At 47.8% G+C, this 24,390-nt stretch overlaps 1 protein-coding gene across 4 annotated transcripts in view; it reads left to right on the top strand.

Annotated features, from left to right (window-relative positions):
- Nucleotides 1-24,390, top strand: part of LOC147702493 (glucagon-like peptide 1 receptor) — a 461,965-nt gene that overhangs the window by 178,577 nt on the left and 258,998 nt on the right. For all 4 annotated transcript variants that reach the window (XM_086928799.1, XM_086928795.1, XM_086928798.1 and 1 more), the window contains one exon: nucleotides 10,413-10,540. In XM_086928799.1, the coding sequence (XP_086784925.1) occupies nucleotides 10,413-10,540 (128 nt within the window). The remainder of the gene's footprint in view (nucleotides 1-10,412; nucleotides 10,541-24,390) is intronic.

Below are 24,390 nucleotides of genomic sequence, written 5' to 3'. Positions count from 1 at the left end.
CCATCCCCTCCACTGAAGAACCCGAGTGGCCCGAGCCTCCACCGCCCGTCCTCACCGAAGACACCAACCCTGAACCCGGTCCACCGGGGCCCAACGATGAAGAAGTTGCCCCGCTCCGTGACCTCCTGGAACTGGCCCAGTGGCGCCAAGAAGGGGGCCCCACTCAGGAACAGTTCCGCCAAGAGCAAAAAAACTTGCCCCTCCCTCAAGGGGATCCGACAACAAGCCGCAGCCCAGAGCGCAGGGGATGCCTCGGGGGCCCACTGGGTCTATTGGGACAATGAGCTCCTCTACAGTGAGCAGAAGATTGCTGAGCTAGGAGCCAGCAGGGTGCTGGTTGTCCCCGTCCGATTCAGAGACTTCCTCCTGAACCTGGCCCATGATGTGCCTCTCGCCGGACACCTGGGGCAGGACAAAACTTACAGCCGCCTGGTGACCCACTTCTACTGGCCCAAGATGAGGAACGATGTGATCAACCACTGCCGAGCTTGCCCCACCTGCCAAGCCAGCGGGAAGAGCGGCAGAAAACTAAAAGTCCCCCTGCAACCTTTCCCAGTCGTCAACACTCCCTTCGAGCGGGTAGGGATCGACATCGTGGGGCCCCTGGAACCCCGGACATCACAAGGTCACGGTTCATACTCGTCCTGGTGGACCATGCCACCCGCTATCCCGAAGCCATACCTCTCAGGACCGTGACAGCTCCCGTGGTAGGCCGGGCCCTGATGGGGATCTTCTCCCGGTTGGGCTTCCCCCGAGAAGTCGTCAGTGATCGGGGCACGACTTCATCTCCCGATACATGAAGTCCCTATGGCACCAGTGCGGGTTCACGTACAAATTTACGACCCCCTACCACCCTCAAAGGAACGGACTGGTGGAACGCTTCAATCGCACCCTCAAGGGTATGATCATGGGCCTGGAGGAGCCCTTACGATGCCAATGGGACGTGTTGCTGCCCTGCCTCCTCTTCGCCTATCGGGAGGTCCCCCAGAAGTCCCTGGGATTCAGCCCCTTCAAACTATTGTACGGGCACCCTGTCGGTGGTCCCCTAAGCTTGGTCAAAGAAGGATGGGAGGTGACCGCCAGAAATGCTCCACCTGATGTGTACCGGTACCTCCTGACCCTCCGGAACCAGACTCGGCGGTTCCGGGAACTTGCCAAAGCCAACCTCGAAGCCAGTCAAGAAGACATGAAACGTTGGTATGATCAAAACGCCTCGTCCATTGAGTTCGAGCCGGGACAACAGGTCTGGGTCATGTCCCCGGTCGAACCATGCGCCCTCCAGGACAAATGGACCGGGCCCTTCAAGGTGGTGGAGCGCAAGAGCCCTGTCACCTACCTGGTGGACATGGAGTCTCCCAGGAACCCCCTCCGGGTCCTCCATGCCAACAGACTCAAGCCTCACTTTGTCCGCCCAGAACTTAGCCTTCTGATGGCTACCGACAGTGGGGCTGAAGAGGACTCCGAGCCCCTGCCAGACCTCCTGAATGCCCTCGAAAAAGACGGCTCCTGGAAGGAGTCAACCTCTCTTCCACCCTGACCCCAGCACAGCGCCAAGATTGCCAAGAACTATTGAGACAATTTGCCGAACTATTCTCTCTCACCCCCGGGGTCACCCCATGGTGCCTCCACGATGTCGACACCGGGGATAGCCCGCCTATACGGCACCGGGCCTACTGAGTTCCCGATAGAGTACGAGCCTGCATCCAGTTGGAAGTGTCCAAAATGCTGGCTCTGGGGGTGGTCGAGCCCTCCGACAGCCCATGGGCCAGCCCTGTTGTCCTGGTCCCCAAGGCCGCCGCCCATGGCGTCGCCCCCGAACTCAGGTTTTGTGTGGACTACCGGGGTCTGAACGCCGTCACCCGAACAGACGCTCACCCCATCACCCGGGCTGATGAACTGATCGACCGCCTGGAGGCAGCCCGCTACCTGAGCACCTTCGACCTAACCGCGGGCTACTGGCAGATCGGACTCACGCCAGGCGCCCAGGAGCGATCCACTTTCTCCACCCCCGATGGCCACTACCACTTCAGGGTAATGCCTTTCGGGATGAAAAATGCCCCCGCCACGTTCCAGAGACTGGTGAATAAGGTGCTGGCGGGGCTCGAGGAGTTCAGCGCCGCCTACCTGGACTATATCGCGGTGTACAGCCTCCACTGGGCTGAACACCTCCAACACCTCCGGGAGGTCTTGGCCGCCCTCCAACGGGCAGGACTGACAATAAAAGCCAGCAAGTGCCAGATCGGCCAAAGTTCCGTGACCTACCTGGGACACCAAGTGGGAAGTGGCCAGGTGGCCCCCCTCCAACCCAAGATCAACGCCATCATGGCCTGGGAGCCTCCGGTCACCCAAACCGAGGTCCGAGCCTTCCTGGGGCTCACGGGATATTACCGGCGCTTCATAAAATACTATGGCAGTATTGTGGGCCCCCTCACGGAACTCACTTCCAAAAAACAACCACCTAAGGTACACTGGACACCCGAGTGTCAGACCGCCTTTGAGACCCTCAAGACAGCAATGTGCACCGCCCCCGTGCTCCAAGCCCCGATTACAGCCAGGAATTCATAGTACAAACAGATGCCTCCGATCACGGCATCGGAGCAGTTCTCTCCCAAACGAACACCGAGGGAATTGACCAGCCAGTGTCCTTCATTAGCCGACGCCTGCTGGCCCGAGAACAGCGCTGGAGCACCATTGAGCGGGAGGCCTTCGCCGTGGTGTGGGCCCTCAAGAAGCTCCGGCCCTATCTCTTCGGCACCCACTTCCGGGTACAAACTGACCACCGACCACTGCGGTGGCTGATGCAGATGCGAGGGGAGAATCCGAAGCTGTTGCGTTGGTCAATCTCCCTGCAAGGGATGGACTTCACTGTGGAGCATCGCCCAGGCAACGACCACGCCAACGCAGACGGCCTGTCCCGCTTCTTCCGCCTCGGCGAGGAGAATACCCAAGAAGATGGGTGACTCTCCCTCCCTTCAGCTGGGGGGGACGTGTGTTGGACCTGGCCTCGTGGCGTGGCCCCACTCCTCCCGAATGGCGGGTCCCGGACTATCTCGACCTCTGTTCCCTGGCCGAGAGCAGCACCATCCACCCTCCACGAGTGCCGCTCCTCCGGGCAGCCCCCAGCTCACCCCCGTTGGAACTCGACGACCTCTCCTCAACACCCTCAACTGGCCCGAATCCTACCCAGGGCCCCCATCTCGGGCCCAGACTCCATCTTGGACCCTCCACGACCAGGCCTTGTGGCCTCGGGCCGACCCCTGCCGCAGACCCAGCGAAGCCCCGACATCGAGGCACCACGATCCTACCAGGGGGTAAAGAGACCACTTGACAGATCAAGGGAGGAAGGAGTTTCGATGGTCCCCCCATCCATCCCCGACGGCTGGTTTCGATCGCCCCCAGCCTCCCTGGGCGCTGGCTCCACCCCCCTGCTGGGAGTCTGGACCCGCACTTCCTGGACCCTCCGGCCTCCAAGTGCGAAGGTCCGGACATCAAAGGACGCCAGACCGATAACTGGGGCAGATCCGGAGCAGGTCGGCAGTTGTATCCTGGAGTCGAGAGACACCGAGACGAACTCATCCGTGTGGAACCCGTACCACCTTGGAGTCCTGCTGGCGCTGCCGCTGCCCATCTTCGTGAAACCATCCTTGGAGTCCTACTGGCGCTGCCGCGGCCCATCTTCGTAAAACCATCCTTGGAGTCCTGCTGGCGCTGCCGCGGCCCATCTTCGTTAAACCATCCTTGGAGTCCTGCTGGCGCTGCCGCAGCCCATCTTCGTGAATCCATCCTTGGAGTCCTGCTGGCGCTGCCGCGGCCCATCTTCGTGAAACCATCCTTGGAGTCCTGCTGGCGCTGCCGCGGCCCATCTTCGTGAAACCAACCCATATACAGAGTCCCCCGGACAGCCTACCCATTGGACCCTTAACAGCACCCTCGCAGTACGTGATAAAGCAAGCCTGCCCTATATTTTGGTTCTACCACCCAAGTTTTCTGAAAGACACATATTTCATGGGAGTCAATATATTCCCCCCAATCTGGATGTTCAAGTTTGGACGCAAGGCCCGCAATATTCCAGGACAATGTTCTAAGGCCAACAACAGTTGGCTGCGTTAGTATCCCTCCAAGACCTTCAATCGGTGGGCTTTATACGCCTGGGCGTACTAGATTTCTCTCTATGGTGAGATTCCCAGATTCACCAATTTCAGGAGTTGACAGTACATTGCTATATACAGGCAGAGTCAGCTGGATTCCAATAGTACAACAGGCATTTTACCCACCAATAAATACCCTCGGTTTTAGGCCAGTTATATTCCCATAATCCCTCCCACCATTACCTCGTCTGGGCTGTGGTGTCTTATTACCATCTACTTCTGGGGTAACCCTGCATGTCTTTTTACTACCCCGCTGTACTAAAACATTGGTACTCTTCTTAATGCCCATACTTAATGTTGGTGCAAAATCAGGGTCGGTCGGATCCAGTCAACCGACAGAATCCAATGCGCTAAACCTATTACGGAGTGGGAGGATTGCCGATTGAACACTGCTTTCCCCCATTGGGCAGATAAGTCTTTCTTCAAAATGGGCCCTCCTGCCTTTATTGTACTCATAGTTCCCTTGGTTTAATTAATTGTCTAGCGGTGTGTAGAAATAGCCCAGGTCCCTTGCCTGTATAGTGGTTCTTGAACCAGCATGAAAAACACCACAGACATGGGAAGCAGCCCTTGGGTCATTAAAATTAACAACAATACAATCCCTTGGTATATTGTTCTGCTTCACCCCTACCCAGGCTACTCTTCTAACTAACAGTATCTTACACTGTGCATGGGAGGGGAGCGGTCAATTAGTGTTTAACCAGTGTATTGTTTTGTTCTTTAGCTGCTCATTTGTTTCAAACTGCCCTTCCTTTAGTTCTGGGACACCCGTTAAGACTGTAACGTAGGGAGTACATTCCGAAGGGAGATTTAAATGTTGGTGTACATCAGCTACCTTATTGGGTCCCCTCCGTCCACCAGCCGGCGGCGTTGGCGTCGTCAAAGTACCCTCATTGCAGGATGTAATAGCATTATTGGGCAGTGGGGCTACTAGTATGCCGGCGCAATTATTTACAGTTGAGTTAATGCCTTTAGCCCTCATCCCTCCCCCTTCCCTCAGAATGACTTGGACCTGGACATCACTCGCTAGATTACTCTTAACGTCTTTAGCAACTTTACTTACCGAAGACTCAAGCTGCCCAAGCTTGTTCTCAACTGCTCTCAGTTTCGCCAGTTGAGGTTCCAAGGATGATTCTGTTAAGGCACCAATTTTTGTCCAATAATGATCGTCAGTCTCTGGGTGCCATTAAACCTGTCTTCTAGGCCCTTCTCAATTGGCCCTGCAGATGGTATTATTGGGGGCACCAGTTCACGTTCCTCATTTAAGGTTTCGTCAGGTTTGCTTCGCTTAGCTGACTTTAAGTTCTTTCCTTTCTGGGGGCTCCTCCTCTCTTTCTTTTCGATATTGCACCCTGCTCTTGCTGTTTGGATTTATCAGGTTAGTTCTGCACCAGAGCAGAGCATAGTGCTGTATTGCTTGTTCCAACTTCCAATGATACACCCTGGGCCAATTCAGAACACACATTCTCTCGCTCCTCTATAGTAATTAGAGGATGCGCCCGCTGCACTCCTGAACTTGTTGAGTGCCTAGCAGGGAGGAAAGGTGCTTGGGGAGTATTTATAGGTGAGGGTGCAGTCGCTATTTCCCCCAAGAACGATCTTTTGGTGAATGCAGGGTCTAGAGATAATCTGCGTTCAGTAATCGCAATTTGATGTGCTAATACAGAGGACGCCCTGGTAATAAACTGGTCTAAAGTTCCAGCCACGTATCCCAGTCCTGGATTTTTCCTTGTACGGCCCTCGCGAGTTGTCATATTCCCCACAGTTCAGGTACCAGAAAATATTGAAAATATAATTTGTAATTTTAGTCACTTACTGGGGGATTCAGTACATATCCTCGATGTGGAACCAAAGGGAGTGGCCCAGCCCAGCCTCCGCCTGTCTCTGACGGGCTCAGGCGGGCCTGCCCTTGGCTCAGGCTTCGCCCGGCTCATCCCGTGCCCGTCCCGCAATGCAGAGGGCTGCACGTCTAAATGCGCCTCCTGGCGCTGCTGCTGCTGCGTCAATTGTGAATGACGCCGCTGAGGATGCCGGGGATTGTAGTCCCAGGGCGGCGATGCTGGTGGTAGTGGCGTCCGGTGGCGCTAGCGGTGAAGAAAGGCCCCCACTGCGCTTCTCGAGTGAATATGACTCTCGGCGGTGTTGTCAGAGGTCAGTGTGCTCCCTCTCTCCTTGTCAGAATTATTTTTTCTATTTTACTCATGAGGAGATTAATTGTTCAGCATGGGCTTTGGTGACCGTGGCAATAATTTGCAACAATGCTTGTATAACAAAGTGGCTGTTATGCAGCATGGCGAAAAATAATGATAATGAAAAAGGATTATGATACATTCATGCACTTAAAAAACAATTGTAGTCGTTGTAGGTGTTTGGCTGGGATTCTTGCGTAGAGTGCATTGCCGTAGTCTAGTCTGCTGCTGACGAGGGCCTGTGTCATCTTTCTTCTTGTTATGGATCCACTTGTAGATCCTGCGGAGCATGCGGAGGGTGTTGTAGCAGGAGGAGGAGACGGCGTTGACCTGCTTCGACATGGAGTGGGAGGAGTCGAGGATAAATCCTAGATTGCGTGCATGGTCGGTGGGTGTTGGTGCTGTTCCCAGTGTGGTAGACCACCAGGAGTCGTCCCAGGCTGAGGGGGTGGGTCCGAGGATGAGGACCTTCGTCTTGTCTGAGTTTAGCTTCAGACGGCTGCTCCTCATCCAATCGGCGATGGCCTTCATTCCCTCGTAGAGGTTGGTTTTGGTGGTGTGCGGGTCCTTGGTGAGGGAGAGGATGAGCTGGGTGTCGTCAGCATAGGAGATGATATTGAGGTCGCGATGGCAGGCCACTTGTGCGAGGGGGACCCTGCATAGGTTGAACAGCGTTGGGCTGATGGATGAGCCCTGTGGGACGCCACAGATGATGTTGGTGGCTTCGGATCGGAAGGGTGGGAGGCGGACACTCTGGGTTCTGCCGGAGAGGAAGGAGGTGGTCCAGTCAAGAGCCTTCTCTTGGATTCTGGCTTCTAGGAGGCATGTCTTTAGAGTGTGATGGCAGACCGTGTCGAAGGCGGCTGACAGGTCCAGGAGGATGAGGGCTGATGTTTCGCTGTTGTCTAGTTGGCGCCTGATGTCGTCTGTGGCGGCGATGAGGACTGTCTCGGTGCTTTGGTTTTGTCTGAATCCGGACTGGGACAGGTCTAAGATGTTGTTGTCTTCGAGGTGATTCAGAAAAGGGGGGGTGATGGACAGAGCATCTGAGTTAATCAGAACACTCATACCCAGTCAAGAGATCAGGGCTTAATCCATCACCGTTATTTAGCTCACTGCATCACCCCAGTTCAGAACCTGGATATATGCAAATTAGTCTGACCCCGTGCCTCATGTGAACAGGGCAGACCAAACTACCAAGCCAATTCTTCACTGGAAAGGAGACAAGCTTCCGGGGACCGGTTTCTGGCATTTCAGCTGTCGTCGGCCCGGCTTGCTTGAATCCTGGTGGTGCGTTGTTATCCAAGCGATCTTTGAAGGAGGATCTCCTGGCTAATCTGATGAGGTGTGGTGTCTGCGGGTGGTGTCCTTGTGGGCTGCGTAGTTGTACGGTGTACGTTCGTGGAGGCATGTCTTCTCCAGTTTCGACATTCAGTTTGTCCGGAAAGGCTCGGTTGAAATACACGTCGTCTTCTGCGGGAGTTCTGTTGAGAAAAATCTTGATTGGCGGCTCCGGGCTCCCTGACAGAGAGGTAGACGTACATGAAAAGAAGGTCAAGTCCCTTCGGCGTCTGCGGGCGCTTAAAGGTACTTTCAGCTACGGTAGCAAAAAGCGAGCGGTCTGAGAATTACACTGCGGTACGATATAAGAGGATTGAAAGGTGAAAATCCCGTTAATCAGACTAAAGGTTGTTGACATGCTTCCTGAGTGTGGGTGGTCCTGAAGAGACTCCCTATCAATTGTGGGATTCGAAACGCGTAGACCCTTTGGTCTGCCTGGTTGCCTATTTATGGTTTATTTAATCACGAAAAATCGCGGCAACTGTGCACCATACTATTTTTTCATGTGATGAAATTTAAGTAATTTTGATGAGTTGTTTAGTAGGTGTATTCACAACAAACAGTTGTAGAAATTAACGTATTTTGGCAGACCTATTGCTTTGCCAATTGGTGTATTTATTCCCCGGTTGATTGAGCATTGTACAGGATGAATGTGTGAGGTGTGTTTGTGACATGATTGAAGTGGTATGTATGAAAGTATTTGTGTGGATTTCGTGCACTTTCCCTTGTGTCCAATTGAATTTATATGTTTGTGTATAACATTGTGCGTTTTTATGTGTTGAATCTTCTAAAGAACTTGAAAAATTAATTTTTTCAAATAAAAGAAGCTATTTAATAGCACTGGATACATAGTTCGGTTGTCTTTGTATCTTGGATAAATCGTGTTTTTGATTTGAGCATCAGTATTGGCATTTTCTCTTGTTATTACTAGGGAGGTGATCAGCTGGTCTTCGGTGACTTTGCTCCAGCAGAGCTGCAGCTGTTGGGTGCGGTGGTGCGTGGTTGGTTTCTTGAAGGTGAAATAAATGCAGCGGTTGTCAGTCCAGTGGAGTTCGATGGTGTGGTCGAAGGCGACGTGGAAGCCTGTGGAGAAGACGGGATCCAGCGTGTGGCCGGTGGCATGGGTGGGTACGGTGACGAGTTGTCTGAGGCCCAGGGTGGTGAGGTTGTCGATCAGGGTGGCCGAGTTGGCGTTGTTGTTGTTCTCGAGGTGGAAGTTCAGGTCCCCGAGGAGGATGTAGTCCGTGGAGGCGAGTGTGTGGGTGCTGGCGAGGTCGGCGATGGAGTCGCTGAACTGAGCCTGGGGTCCGGGGGGGTCTGTAGATGAGTGTTCCTCTGAGGGTGGTGTTGGGGTCGGTGCGGATCCGGAACTGCAGGTGTTTGGCGGTGTTGAGGGTTTCGTCTGCGTGGGTGGCGACCTTGAGGGTGGACTTGTGGACAATGGCTATTCCTCCTCCGAATCCATTGGCGCGATCCCTGCCGGTGATATTGTAGCCATCTGGGATGTCTATGGCGATGTCAGGTGCCGAGGAGTCGTTCCATCAGGTCTTGTCAGGAAGGCCACGTCCGGGGCGGAGGTGTCGAGCAGATCCCAGAGCTCGACGGCGTGTTTGCGTGTGGAGCGGGTGTTGAGGAGTATGCAGCAGAGGTGGTTGGGTCCAGTCCTGGAGGTTTGTGGTTCTGTTGCAGGTGAAGCTGCAGGTGTGGCAGGAGAAGGGTCCATGGGTCCGTTTTGGGGCAGCCTGGAAGTAGGTGTGGTTTCGGCCGGCGTTGAGTGCGTGGAGGGTGCTGGCATCGTAGTGGATTCTGATGTCGTGGCATTCGCGGGTCCAGGGGTTCTGGCGCTGGTCGTGGTCCAGTCGCGGATGGGCGTGGTGCGCCAGTGGCTGCTTCTCGGCCTGCATATGAGGTGGCTTGGGAGGGAGAAACAGCTATGAGGGAGGAGTGGGGAGCATTGCTACAAAACATTGCCAAAGCCAATGGCTCTCATAGATGAGACCTATTGGCTTTGCCAGTACTTGTTTCAGTAGGTTCTCACTATTTATATGCCAGCTTCATACATGGGAATGAGGAATAATATGTATGGGTTATAAAAGTACAGATTACTCTTGCCACCATTCTTCCTTCAAACACTTCAAATCTAGCAGGAGAGCTGGTCTTGTCAACCAATCAAACAGTACAATCCAATCAGCTTTACAGATTTTATACAATCAACATGTATGCAAAACATTTGTATATAATGAGTATCTGTGGATGGTGTTTGCTTACTTGTGGCGCAACTGGAAAACATGACTAGATTTGACTGTTTATTGAGTCTAGTCATATATAGACGCGGGGAGCGGAGAGAATCCTTACATTTTTTAATCCAGAGAAGGGATTGCTTGGTGACTTGCTTGGGGTTGTGGCCTGTTTTTGGTAAACAATGGTAGCTGGCCTCACCTGCCTTTGCTCTAAAAGCTTGGTACTGACATGGAGACATGGAAGAGGAAGAGACTCACTTGAGCTGCTTATCCATGGCACTGAGCTGCACTCTTACTGAGACTTAGTGCAATCTTAGTTAGACATGTAGCGTCAAGAGTACTAGGTGGTCAAAGAAAATGCTAGAGTTACATGCCCACATGGAGCTATGCATTCATAGGGAATGATAACTAAGAGGCTCATCTTTTGAAATTAAAGTTTTGGGTACAGTGATCTTTTTATGTTCACCGCTTAATCCTGTTTCTTTTTTTTGCAGTAAACACAGGTCATGCATACCGAAAATGCACAGAGAATGGGACATGGCTACCTTACTTGGGGAACAACAGCTTTGCCTGGAGAGATGTATCAGAGTGCGAGGAAGGAGAGGCAGCAAGGCAAGAAGAGGTAATCAGAGAGTAGAGTTAAGACTCAACCAAGAAAATGGAATGGGAGTAGAGGAAACTGAGGCCTGGTGCGTGAAAGGGTTTTGCAACTGCAAAGCCTGCAGTTCGCAATATTGTCAAACTCAAAGTCGCAATGTCTGTGTAACTTGCAATAATGATTTTACGTCTCATTATAAATCACTAGAAAAGGATGGGCATGAAAAGGGGATCCATTTATTCCCTGTGTTTAGAATGGAATGTGTCAATGGATTGCAATCTCTATGGCTTGTTCAAACCTTGATTGGAGATCGAATACCAACATACGGTTGTTTTCATTCACAAAGTGCAAGATGTCCTTGAGGGACTCCTTCCATGTAGTGAATGTGGGTTTTAGTCATTGAAGGAGCACACAGTGGTACAGGGTACCACTGCAGCTTCCAACAATTGCCCTTCACATCATGGTAATTTAATTTGTATTTTATTTTAACCCCTGTCATTTTTAAGGTCAGGGTTTGCCATGTAAAAAAGTCTGCATTCTCAAAATACGAATACCAGAGGTGGGGAGAGTCCTGACTGATGTAAAGAAACATAAAGCGCAAGGTGCCGATGTGGTGCCAACCAATATATATTGTGAAGAGCCGTACATGTGGGGCAGCATCCTTACTAAAGTAATTAATTCAGCACTTCCTGGAAATGCTGTCCCCCCCTCCATGGCGTTTGGCCCTTATTGTGCCATAAGAAAGAGGATTGATCCAGTCCATCCAACTACTGAACGATCTCTCTTCTAGACAGTGCAAGAAATATTCTGGGCACAGTTCTGCTCAACCGCCTTCAGGGGTGGGTCCATGCTTATAACATCTTGACTGAAGTGCAAGCTGGGTTTAGGCCTCACAATGGGACTATTGATCAGGCTCTCCGTTTGTACATGATCTCCTATAAGTTTGTGGTGGTGAAGAAGTCATTGCTGCACCAAATATTTGTGGACTTAAAAGCAGCTTCTGATAGAGAGAAGCTGCGAAGACCATTGGTTAATCTTGGTGTGGACTCCTCGCTAATAATGGCCATACAGGCTCTGCATATTAATAACACAGCCAAAGTACGGTATGGCGCGGACGGGTAGTGCACTGCACCCTTCCCAGTCAAAAAAGGTGTCCCGCATTGGTGCGTGTTGGTTCCCTTGCTATTTAGCCTTTTTTTAAATGATGCTGATGATTATTTGATGGTAGACCCCATAGATATTCCAACCGTAGCCAGGAAGTGGGTGCCAATACTATTATAAGCGGATGACGCAGTTTTGATGGCACAAATAGAAAATGCCGCCCATAGGCTACTAACACATTCTGTGGAGTATTGTGGCAAGAAGTCATTAACCATCAATGGTAGTAAAGCAAAGAGTATGGTATTGAGGCCCTCCCCTTGCTTTAAGCAAAAGCTTTTGGTTGAAGGTATACCTTTGGCTATTGTCAAACTGTTTGCCTATATGGGTATTCAATTTACAGAGAATTTGTGATGGGATATCCAAATACAGAAGGCCACGTTGGTGTTGAGACAGTTGGCTGGAGCAGTTTTAAATTTTAGACATCAGGCCAGTGCCAGAAGTATTAGTGTTATTTTACAAATATATAAGCAAAGGGCAGTGGTGACCGTACTTTATGGTGCAGAATTATGGGTATTTGGGAATGTCTGCCACTCCAAGTTGTTGGGAATAATTTCCTCCATAATTTGCTGGGGCTTGGGCCAGGTTTCCCCCTAGTGGCACTGTACGCAGAGCTTAATTTTACTCATATATTAGAAACTATTGTTCTCAGGCCAATTCTCTATTGGGGAGATTGGTAAGAAACCCCAAGACCACAGTTTTTTTAGAAACTCTTGAGGAAGTCACAGCGATTTGCTCCTGTTGAGGCTATACATGGTCGTCACATGTACAAAAATGCTGTAGGAATTACATTTGATATCTCTGTGGGATGCTCCTGGAAGTGTTAGACAGGATACTGCAGCTATGATTAAAGAATGGTACCACGAATACATGCAGATAAAAAAAATATTGTTATTGTTATTGACATTTATAAAGTGCACTGCTATCCAAGGGTGCCCTGGCGCATTATGGGAGCTGAGCCGGGATCTTTTACAGGTAAATATTTCGTTTGTGGAATTTTGCAATAAATATGTAGCCGCCCGCTGAAGATGGCTTTTTCCCCTCTTTCAACACTATGGGGTCAGATGTGTTAAATCAGCAATGGCTGTATGTATTAAACCAGATGAAATGAATGTGGTTACCTCTGTAGTGTCGTATTTATGGGTTACTTGGCTCCGCCTGAAAGAGTTGCCCTCTACCTAGGATCATGTTTAAGTAGGTAAGCTTTATCAACTTGGTTGTTTCTATTACGGAACACATTATAATTGTATGTATCAGTTGAATAATTTTGCACTACTTCAATGCACTGCACTTTTACTTCCTAGGTGGATGGACAAACTGTTTACAACTGGAAATAGACTCTTTCTATGTTTCCTTAACTAATAGTGATGTTTATGTTTACATTTAGGAGGTAGCCTCTGATGGTAATATTTACCTTTCCCATTGTACTTGCACTTTATGAATATATGATGATACAACGCGATCATGTTGTACGCGGTATCTTACAACGCGGGTTTTACAACGCAAGTCGTTTCAATGACTTGCGCTGGAGGGCGCTGGACTAAGGGACAGTACGATTTACTATTCCAACACCAGTCTACATACAGTAGGAAAGTAAATCTTACTATTCCTTAGCTTGCAGCGCCCTCCAGCGCAAGTCGTTGAAAGGACTTGTGTTGTAAAACCTGCATTGTAAACCTACCGTAGTGAAACTCCGCGTAGTAACGGTCTTCTCCCGCACTTACTGTGTCTGAAGAATTCAAATATGCTTTTCTTCTCAGGATGCATGCCTTTGATGGAAAGACACTTTTTTAGAACTTTATTGTCTTTGTATATACATTTTTCTTAACGAATTTATTGATTGATTGATCTGCGCATGTTTTTACTGAATTGTTCTTATATTACGTGTTTTCTTTTCTTTTTTTAACATATTGTAACACTGTCAGCCGAAACAAAAAATAAAATACAATAGAATTCAGGGATGGAGGTCTGCTATCACTCTTAGACTTCCATTCTCCATTTGCAGCCATGGGGTAGGATTTCAAACACTACTCTTTCTCTTTATTATTAATGAGACGTTATGCTGTGAACCCAGCAAATGATTTTTTTAACAGTGAAGAATTAGTACATCTTCCAGAGCATAAAATATTCTCAGGGGTGCAAACCAGTTATTGTACAAAAACAGTAATTGCGCTGCAACCGGAGAATGGTAAATAGGTTCTCTAATTACTTAGCTGCAATGATATTTCTTCCATTTGAAACACTTAAATTAGTTGGGTCCGGAAAAGTTTACATTGTTTCTTTTTTGGGTGTGGACCTTTGGTGGCGCCAGTAAGATTCACTGTCATGTTGAGTCTAAGCCACAATCTCCCTAGAACGGAGTCGCCTTCTTCAGGTCTTTTTTCCATGCCTGTGTTATACTTTGAGTGTATAAATTATAGATGCATTCTTCTCTTTCTTCTTATTTTTATTACTTCTTTCTGACTGTTATGCACCAACTCTCTTCCTTCAGCAGGAGGGTGGTGTAATGTCGTGGCTGGTGACGTTGCTACGTGAGGGTCATGTGACACCGAGTTAATAAAAGTAACGGGGCGTGCTCACGTCGGCCAGTCGGCGACGGAGGCGAAGACCCGATAGTTCAAAAGCATTTTGGCTCCTGTAATTATTGCTGCACACGTGCTCCCCCCCCTACGGAAATAAGAAAGTGTCCCTGGAGTGTCGGGGCTGACCAACTGCCCGACACAACATTTGGCGACGAGGGTGGGCGTGCCCTCGCACCTTGGAGTGGCGGCCGCGAGCTTGTTACGTTGCTCGCGGCGCTCGTGCGCCGAGGACCCGCGCCGACCTGCATCTGGCGCCCGGAGCCTGGAAGCTGCTCCTGTCAAGTGCAGTGCTGAACATCAGGAGGCCCGGCGTGGCCTGCGAAGGTGAGGCTGTCCGCCGTGTGGGCATCAGCTGTGGCTGGTGTGGGGCCTGACGAGGACTATCGTGGCCATTGGCGCTGCCCCGCCCGCTTGCTGGTCTGCGTGCTGCGGAGCGGAGCAGCTGGTGTGCGCGGCACCGCGTGCCTGTGTGGTGAAGAGCGCGTGGTGCGCTCCCGTTTCCGACCGGCCTGCTGCCGGGGTGTGGCATGGTGCGCCCATGTGAGGAGAGCAAGTGGTGCACTCCGAATCCCGGCTGGTGTTATTGTGGCCACGTGGCAGGAAGGAACCTGGCTACGGCTGGGGGAGGGCAAATACGCCCATCTAGCTGCGAGAGGAGCTGCATGTGAGGCCATGCCCCTTTCACTTGCCTCACCTTGGTACCACCCGTGCCGAAGGACAATTTACAACATAGCACCACTGAGACTACGCCCTCACAAGCACGCAGGAAGACGCCTAACATGAGGGGATACACAAAAAAACTAAGGAGAGCGCAAAAGAAGGGTGAACAAGAAACAGGCCACCCCAAAGCACCTCCAAGCTCAAGCAGCCCACGGTGGGCACTTCTGTAGTGGAATAGCCGATACCCTGCAAGTGGCTCACAATAGGGAATTTATCTGACGCCCAGACAGGGGGAGAAAATCCGCCACTGCCATTCCTGCACATAGTCACTGTTAGGAACATCCCTTAACACAGCTGCATTGGTCCACAAGAGTGCAAGACATAAGGTGAGACGTCGTCGGAGCCCTGAATGTCAAGCATGTAGCAGATACCACCTATTGAGCCTTTCATAGTAGAAGAATCCACCCTTGCGCCCAAATGGAAAGATTGGGTAGACCGATTACAAATCTTCTTTGAAACCACTAATGTGCGCAAAGATCAGAAAAGAGTAATGTTATTGCACCTAGGGGGTAAAGACATATATAACATCATGAAAACACTAGTGGAAACAACTCCCAATAACCACCACACATTAATCAATGCACTCAAAGGGCACTTCAAGCCCATGGCTAACCAGGTCTATGAGAGATTGATCTTCCAGCAGGCCCGACAACTGCCGGATGAATCACTGGACACGTACCATGCACGGCTGAAGAACCTAGCCTCCACGTGCGGTTTCCAGGATGAGAAGGAAGAGATATGTGGTCAGATAATCCACGGGTGCGCCTCTGTCAAACTTCAAGAATGCATCCTAGAGGAGTCTGGCAAACCTCTTGCTGAGATCTTAACCCTGGGACGCACCAAGGAGTTGTCCAAAGCCCGCGCAGCTCACATGGAGGCGGCCCTCCAAGTCCCTGTGAAGACGGAGCCGGTTAACGCCGTAAACACCAAGCCCGCAACCCGATGGAACAAGAAAGGAGCCCCTCCTGCCATGGCGGGATGGCCAAAACGTGTGGATACTGTGGCGGACCACCACACCAGCCAGCAGAGTGTCCAGCTAAAGGGAAAAGATGCTCAGGATGTGGCTGGTTTAATCATTTTGAGAAGGTTTGCAAGGCCAAGAAATACCGCAAGCCACGGCAGCTGGTCAACGCAGTGCCCGAGGGAGACAAAACACCAAGAGACATGGACAATGATGAGGAGGAAGAGCAGGTAGTCCACAAGGTGCACATGATTGGCAACGCCACCCGCAAAGCGCGACGCCTGCCCCAGTGCAACATACGGGTAGGGGCTCAAGAAGTCATGGCGGTAGTCGACACCGAGGACACAATCAACATCATGGCTGCCACCCTTCACCGAAAATTGCGTCCTGCTCCACTGCCACAGCCGTCAGCCATCAGGGTGTTCGCATATGGTCAGGACACTCCTCTGAAGGTCCTGGGATGTTTCAAAACATCAGTAACTCACGGAGAGCGGAATGTCAACACCAACATCTTTATTTATTTATTTAGTTATGACATTTATAGAGCGCACTGTTACCCATGGATGTCCTGGCGCTATGTGAAATCTCTCCAGAGGGACCAAGCCAAGCATAAAGTTTAATTAACTATTCAGTAAACAGCCACGTTTTTAAAGCCTTTGGAAAGCTAAAAAGTTTTGATATAGCTCTAAGCCGATGGGGAAGCTTGTTCCATGCTTTAGTAGCATTTCCCACAAAGCTTTTACCACCCCAGGTGGCCTTTCTGATAAATAGAATGGGTAAATTTGCCTTCAAGGGAGTTTACTGAAAAATTAGATTCCAATATTTATAGAAATAAATCAGTTTCAGGTAAATTAATAATCCTGAGTGAGTTTAGTTCCAGCAAGTCATAAACATAAAATGAAAACTAAACAAACATAAAAATACTCAACATTTAGACAATAACCAATAGACATGTGCATAGGCAAAGTAATAGATTTTTATCAAAAATGAATCATATGGGGAAAAATACAATACAAATATATATATATACACACAGGGATACAGGAAAATAATATATTCAAAATCAAATCAAATTCACTGTAAGGCCTGTAAAAAACCTATCCAAAATATAGATGTATAAATTCTTCTTTGGATAAGGCTGGAAGTCGACGTTTCGGTCTTTATGGACAAATCTTTAAGACCATCATCAGGACAGAAAAATTGATATTGTAACTCCCTAGAGAGAGAAGTCCTTAGAGTATCCTTTGTCTGGGACTCTATTAACAACCGCACTCTGCTTCGAGGTGAATCTTTTTATAGTCCACCATCAGATTGATAAGGTGATAAAGGAGACAATCAAAAACGACTCTAGGAATGGACAGAAATTAATCTTATCCTTGCTCGCATTGTGACGGCTGGCAAACTTCGCGGCTTTGATTTCAAGGACCCCTACAGATCGATCTTTTGACGATTCTGTGATACATTACGAATGATCACCTGACAATTCTATGACGCATGAGGAGCACCAACTGCTTCCATAATTTCGCAATTGATAAGATTAATTTCTGTCCATTCCTAGAGTCGTTTTTTATTGTCTCCTTTATCACCTTATCAATCTGATGGTGGACTATAAAAAGATTCACCTCGAAGCAGAGTGCGGTTGTTAATAGAGTCCCAGACAAAGGATACTCTAAGGACTTCTGTAGGAGAGTAGGGTCTGCAATCCTATGATCACCCAGATTTTTTTTTTTTGTTTCACTGGTTTACGACTTTCTCTGGCTGTGGGCCTGCCAATCAGACCCACAGCCTAGCTGTTCTCTCACTAAATTGACATGTGTACCTTAGGTGCATTATCCAATTGGTACTGGGCCACCTTATCAGACCCTGTAACTCAGGGCATAGGTTTACCCAGGGCCTACCAGGGGCTGAAGCATGTATTATGCCACCCCTGGATGGCCATCTAAATCTGACACAACTGGCTGCACGACAGCTGGGGCAAGGTGGTGTAATCACCCTTTGCTTTAGGTATAGTATACCTATATCTAACCCTAAAATGGACACACAGATTCCTATCAGTCACTCCTATGGCAGGCCTTGACAATCCTGAAGGCAGAGTGCATGGAATCGTGTGAAATGGTGCTCTGGCATGAGCTGAGCCCGTTTGCAGCTTGCGGAACCAAGTCCTAATAGCTGTTCCATGATAACGCATACCATATACTCTTAAGTGCATTATAATCCTCGCGGTTAAATGCTATCTTTGGTATTGCTTTATCAAAACATGTCGAGTAAGGTGTCATACGAATTGGAATACTAACCCCTCGCCAATTCTGGCGACGGGGTTAGCATTCCACCCTTCTAGAGGGACACGACATGTATGTAACTGTGAACCCCGGTTAAAGTTAACTGAAGCCTCAGCTCCACAAAATGGATGCTGCCACCACAGACACGAGTCTGACCTCCTGCTGCTGGGAGTCCTTCCAGCGAGGAGAGCTTGGACAAAGGGTTTCCTGTCAGGGGCGGTGCTAGCACCATCCCAGACAGGGTTTTGTGTATCCTGGGTAGGCAGAGCTTTACAGGAAGGTGACTGCAAGTGGCACCCCGGTGCTCACTACGCATCTGCCGGCTAGAACCAGTTCCAGGGGCACACCAGCCCCTGGCCTGGGGAAAGTCAGGCATGGGAGAGGGGTGTAACCACCCCCCTTCCTGGTCCCACCCCTAGGGCAGGACCTAGTCGCGTACCCACCCCTTTCTTTAGGATAAAGGCAGGAGCGGGGACCCTTCCAAATTAGATCATCTTTGAATCAAGAAACTACTTTCTACGAAAGGAACTCTCGACTTCTTCTCAAGTAGTCACCCTGCACCGCTGCCACCAATGTGAGAAGTTGGCCTGATATATAATGTTCACTATTCTAGTGAGCACTTTGTATCAGTCCAAACAACCCTTATGGTGATTGGTTGTAAGTCAACCTTATAGACCAGCTATCCTAGTAGCATGGATACGAGCAGTCTTCGGGCTAAACTCTAGAGGGCGTGTTAAGCCTGCTGTTATACCATCACATATACCCCTTGAACACTAAGTGAAAGGACACCACACAAGTCATAACACTTGTGTGTTGTCCTTTCACTTGGTGTTCAAGGGGTATATGTGATGGTATAACAGCTGGCTTAACACGCCCTCTAGAGTTTAGCCCGAAGACTGCTCGTATCCACGCTACTAGGATAGCTGGTCTATAAGGTTGACTTACAACCAATCACCATAAGGGTTGTTTGGACTGATACAAAGTGCTCACTAGAATAGTGAACATTATATATCAGGCCAACTTCTCACAACTTCTCTCTCTAGGGAGTTACAATATCAATTTTTCTGTCCTGTTGATAGTCTTAAAGATTTGTCCATAAAGACCGAAACGTCGACTTCCAGCCTTATCCAAAGAAGAATTTATACATCTATATTTTGGATAGGTTTTTTACAGGCCTTCCAGTGAATTTGATTTGATTTTGAATATATTGTTTTCCTGTATCCCTGTGTGTATATATATATATATATATTTGTATTGTATTTTTCCCCATATGATTCATTTTTGATAAAAAACTATTACTTTGCCTATACACATGTCTATTGGTTATTGTCTAAATGTTGAGTATTGTTATGTTTGTTTAGTTTTAATTTTATGTTTATGACTTGCTGGAACTAAACGCACTCAGGATTATTAATTTACCTGAAACTGATTTATGTCTATAAATATTGGAATCTAATTTTTCAGTAAACTCCCTTGGAGGCAAATTTACCCATTCTATTATATTTTACCCAAGCCCTCAAGGGTACATCGGGTTGCTCACTATATTTAAACACTTTCTGATAAATGGCACATGAGCCAATTTGCCATCCGATGAACGTAATAATCTGCTTGGCGTATACCAATAAAGGCGTTCTTTTAGATAGGCCGACCCTACTCCGTAAAGATCCTTGTGGACCAGACACATCGCCTTGAACATAGTGCGCTTCCTGAGTGGCAGCCAGTGTAGTTTTCGAATCTCATCCACTATTGGGGCATATTTGGAAATGCCCAACAGCAGTCTAGCAGCTGCATTCTCTAAGAGTTGCAGCTTCTTCATTGATCCTTCCTGAATGGTGAAGTACAGACTATTACAGTAATCCAGCCTCGAGATGGTGAGAGCTGTGATCACAGTTTTACGACATTCAACCGCAGGGGCGGTGGGTGACATTTGAAAGTGGTGGGTGCAAAGTGATTTGCATACAGTACCATAGCGAGCGAGCCCGAACCCCAAAAGGGGGTTTTGGCTGAGTTACCAGCCCCCCCACCCCCCTGAAAATTTTGAAAAAAAAGAAGATAAATCGTGCATTTTCAAGCAAATTTGAGAAAGCAGGAAGGTTAATAAAGCAATTGCGAAAATGCAGTTATTACATTAATAGATGGCATAACATAGGTAGCTGCTTATTCAGTATAACCACAGAGCTTCATACATTCCGTCCTATTATGCTCAGGTGCTGTATTCAGACTATAAGACTTTCATGGAAATCTCAGCTCTAAGAGTAGAAGAAGTTGCACAGCAGTTGGGAAACAGCCTTCACAAAGCATTGGGAACCACGCCTTACCTTTACCATTAGAACGCATGCGACTATCACACATGTCTTTCCACACAGATGATAGTGTTAAGGTGAAACAAAATGTACTTAATATGCCATGTGATCAGTAAAATCTGTGTAGTCTCCAAATAGAACAAACACTACAAAACAATGCATTTCTGAGTACCTCAATCAATATTTTTTTATTCAACAAACAAGTAGCAGCATTCATTTTTTGTAAATGAAATCAGCACGTCTGTCTTTCAGTGTAGCAAACTTGTCAATTACTTTCATGTTGAAGTCCGGGATTTTTTGGACTAGCTTGCTCTCTAGAGAGAGCATTGCCAAAGCATTGAGTCTTTCCTCTAGCATGGTGTTCCTGAGGAATGTCTTTATGCGCTTTAGGCTGAAAAACATCGTTCAGCTTCTACTGTTGTCATTGGAGTCGTAATCCCAATTTTTAGTAAAGTCACTGTCTCTGTAAGTGAGTTTTCCATATGCAGTTTATGAATGAAACTCAGCAAAGTCAAGGCACTTGTGGCCTTCCGGTACACAAGAATTCTGTAGAGTACAGTTAACTCCGTTCTCAGCTGCTCTTTTTTGAGCATAGGATATGCTTCCACAGCCTGATTCAGAGCACGCTCAGGGAAGGATTCATCATATTATGCAAACTCTTTACTTTGCAATAAAGTGGCACTCACCAAATGTTTTGTGAATGAAAAACGTTCTTGTGCCTGCACAATTACAATGTCACATATCTCCTTTCCAATTCGAACCAGAGAGGTGATGTTTTGCCTGCGGTTTGCAAAAGTAGAATGCTCCGGCAGTTTGCTCTCTAAATCGTCAACCCCATCTCTCACTTTCTTTATCTTTTGTACAAATGTAGATGTAGCGCCTTTAACAGAGACAGTATCTATGTCTTTTCGTTGTAACTGATCATATAACGCATCAACATCACGCAATATTTCATGAAATAAAAACAGTAAGAACTGAAACTCATTGTCTTGTAGTGTTCTAATAAAGCCATGGGCTTCATTCTGACTTGTGTGGTCAAAGTCTTCTCTGGATCCTATGGCGACAAAACATTTCTCAAGGCCCTCCCTATGTTCAAAGATTAAGTTAACTATGAATGTGAAAGTTCCAATGTGTTGAGGATCTCCTTGGTACGCTTTTGTCCACAATCTCATGAAGGGCTTCTGTTCTTTTGGGGGAACGTGTGAAGAATGCTGCTATGCCTCCGATATCCTGAAAGAAAACTCGTGTCTCTCTGATCTTCGATACCGCCTGTTGCATAATAAGATTGAGTTGGTGGGCGTAACAGTGCACAAAATGAGCATTAGGGTACACATCTCAAATTCGTTTCTGTACTCCACCAAGGCTTCCACTCATTACGGACGCACCATCATAGCTTTGTGCGATAAGTTTTTGTTTTTGAGGCAGGTCCGGGAAAATTAAGTTCAGTTGACACAGTATCGCTTCAGTGATGGTTGCTGCACTAGAGTCTCTTAAATTTGTGAAACCATAGAACCTCTCCACAACGTTTCTGTCACTGTCAAGGTACCTTAACACTACATCAGTGGTGTCATCAGCATGAATAGCCACAAAGTCTGTGTTTCGCAACTCTTGCACAATATGGCTTCTTATAATTTCGAGCATACAGTCAAGGAGTTCATTTTGTATTGTATTAGAGGTGCCCTTAAAGACTGTAGCACTTGCTAAATGTCTTTCCAAATCCTTGTCTATGTTTGACATTAAATCCTTAAGGCCTAGGAAGATCCCAGGTTTTGAGGAAGTTTCTGATTCGTCGTGGCCTCGCAATGCCAGTTCGAAAGCACCACAGAAACGAATGCAATCAATGATTTTGGATAGATTTTGTCTGTTCTTATCAACAGCTTCATTGTGTTTTTGAATGGATTTGCAATATGCATCATTTATCTGCTGCTCCATTGGTGCATCTTCCCCCAACATTCCCAGTCTTGTCAGGTTTTCCAGATGATTTCTTATGAGCGCATGCTTCTTTATTTTTTCAGATATATGCTTCAAGTCAACCATTCCTTGATGTGTCCAAGAAAAGTCACCACCAAACAGCAAGCAGGGGAAACAGAACAGAGAATTTTTTATAGGGCACCTTGTAAGCCAATCAGCTTTTGTGTACCAGGCATTTGAGAATGTACGTTTTGACGTTTTTCCTCTGTCCTGGGTAGTTTGCTGTAGGTTTATTTCAGGCTGATGAGGTCCTAATTGTTTTATCTGTAGCTTTTGTTCAAGTGGCCGTGCCTGAAATGACCTTGCAATCAGCTCTTGTACTGTATTCATGATGGTGTGTGGCTGGCCTTACCAATATATATATTAAAGAAACCTGTCAATAATCAAAGTACAATGTATAAGGTGCAGTGCAATAATATCAAATCTCAGTATAAATACATATATCTTGTGCATTATCGTAATACATCTCAAATGACTGCTAAAAATAGAGCCGTACTCGCTCCTGCCTCTCTGTGCCATAGTGGTTGCTGGAGGCACTGAAAGACAATACATAGCCCTAACTCCCTTGTAAAAAAATATAGCATCAGTTTGCTTACCTTTAACACTGGTGTTTGCTGGGTGGTAGCCGGGGTGAAAGAGCAGCAAAGGAGGTTGGGGTCCTCTTGTTGTTTGCTGAGAAATGGCACCAAAATGCGGTAATGTTTCAGGTTGTCAGGTGCTGAAAATGAAAAGATAACAATTTATTTTTGAAACAGTAGGGTAATCAAACAAAGACTGTGGGGAAAAACCATAACGCTCCAATTTTTTCCTTGCAGTTTGCATCCAGCTCTTAGATGACAGTTAATAGCTCACTGTTGTATGTTAGGATTTTAACTTAGAAACTGCAAGTAACAAAAGGATCTCTCTGACAAAAGCAGTCACTCACCGACCTATTTACATCATTTGCTCCAACCGGGGGTCAAAATAAATTCTCCCTGAGGATGTTTGGCAGCCAGAAAGCTGTGCTCATTCCATTTTTGAAACCCACTAGTTACATAGAGTATGTGGCGGGCTGACTAAATTATGCTGCAAGAAGAGGCAAATTATGCCGTGTGATGCAGCATAGTTTGTGATAGTATCTGTTTCATTTTGTTTGCTCATTGGTTTCACCTCATTAGCACTACCTTAACATCCGCACGTCACAATAAACAACAATAGGTCTTGCTCTTTGGGACCTTATAAGAGTTCAGCCAGAGCTATCGCCTTTGCCAATGTTTTAAAGCTCTCTCTGCTTCAAACCTTCCCAGTCTACCACTCAGTCCCGCTTGCTCAGAGTCCATCCCCAAAGCCTCGAGCTCACCTTACCGTTACCCGGCCGCACCAGTCCCGTCCCGTTCCTCCCCCGCTCACCCACCAACACCTGCCTGCAGTAGTCACTATTTACATGTCCGGAAAATCACTTCCATGTTTACAACCGGTCTAGGGATAATGTAACCATGCTCACCTCCCTTTCTTAATGCAGCTTCTAATATCAATGACCTCTTTAAAGAGAGAGAAGAAACTTGTGTTCTTCTCTGCCCTCCAGCACGTCCGTCAGTCCAAGGCTCCACATTAAGCATAATTGGAGGAGAGCATGTCAAAGACCTGAACTCAGTGCTCCGCACTGAAGAGCTACATAGATTTAATACAAAAACAATTCTAACAAGATTAAGCTGATTTTGTTTAAAACAGGCAGACAAGACTCCTGCTCACCTAACACGTGTCATTTAAAAGCCCGAAGCAATACATTAAGTGGAGCTGCTGAATAAACCTTTCCACACACACATTAAGAGGCAGAACATTGCATTGGTGCAGCACTGCTTAGATCTGATTGGTATACCACCAAACACATCTTCTCACAATCTAAACAAAACTGAACTCT

This window comes from Lissotriton vulgaris, chromosome 7 (genome assembly GCF_964263255.1).
Source record: "Lissotriton vulgaris chromosome 7, aLisVul1.2, whole genome shotgun sequence".
NCBI lineage: Eukaryota > Metazoa > Chordata > Amphibia > Caudata > Salamandridae > Lissotriton > Lissotriton vulgaris.
This window is presented reverse-complemented; position numbering and strand designations above follow the sequence as displayed.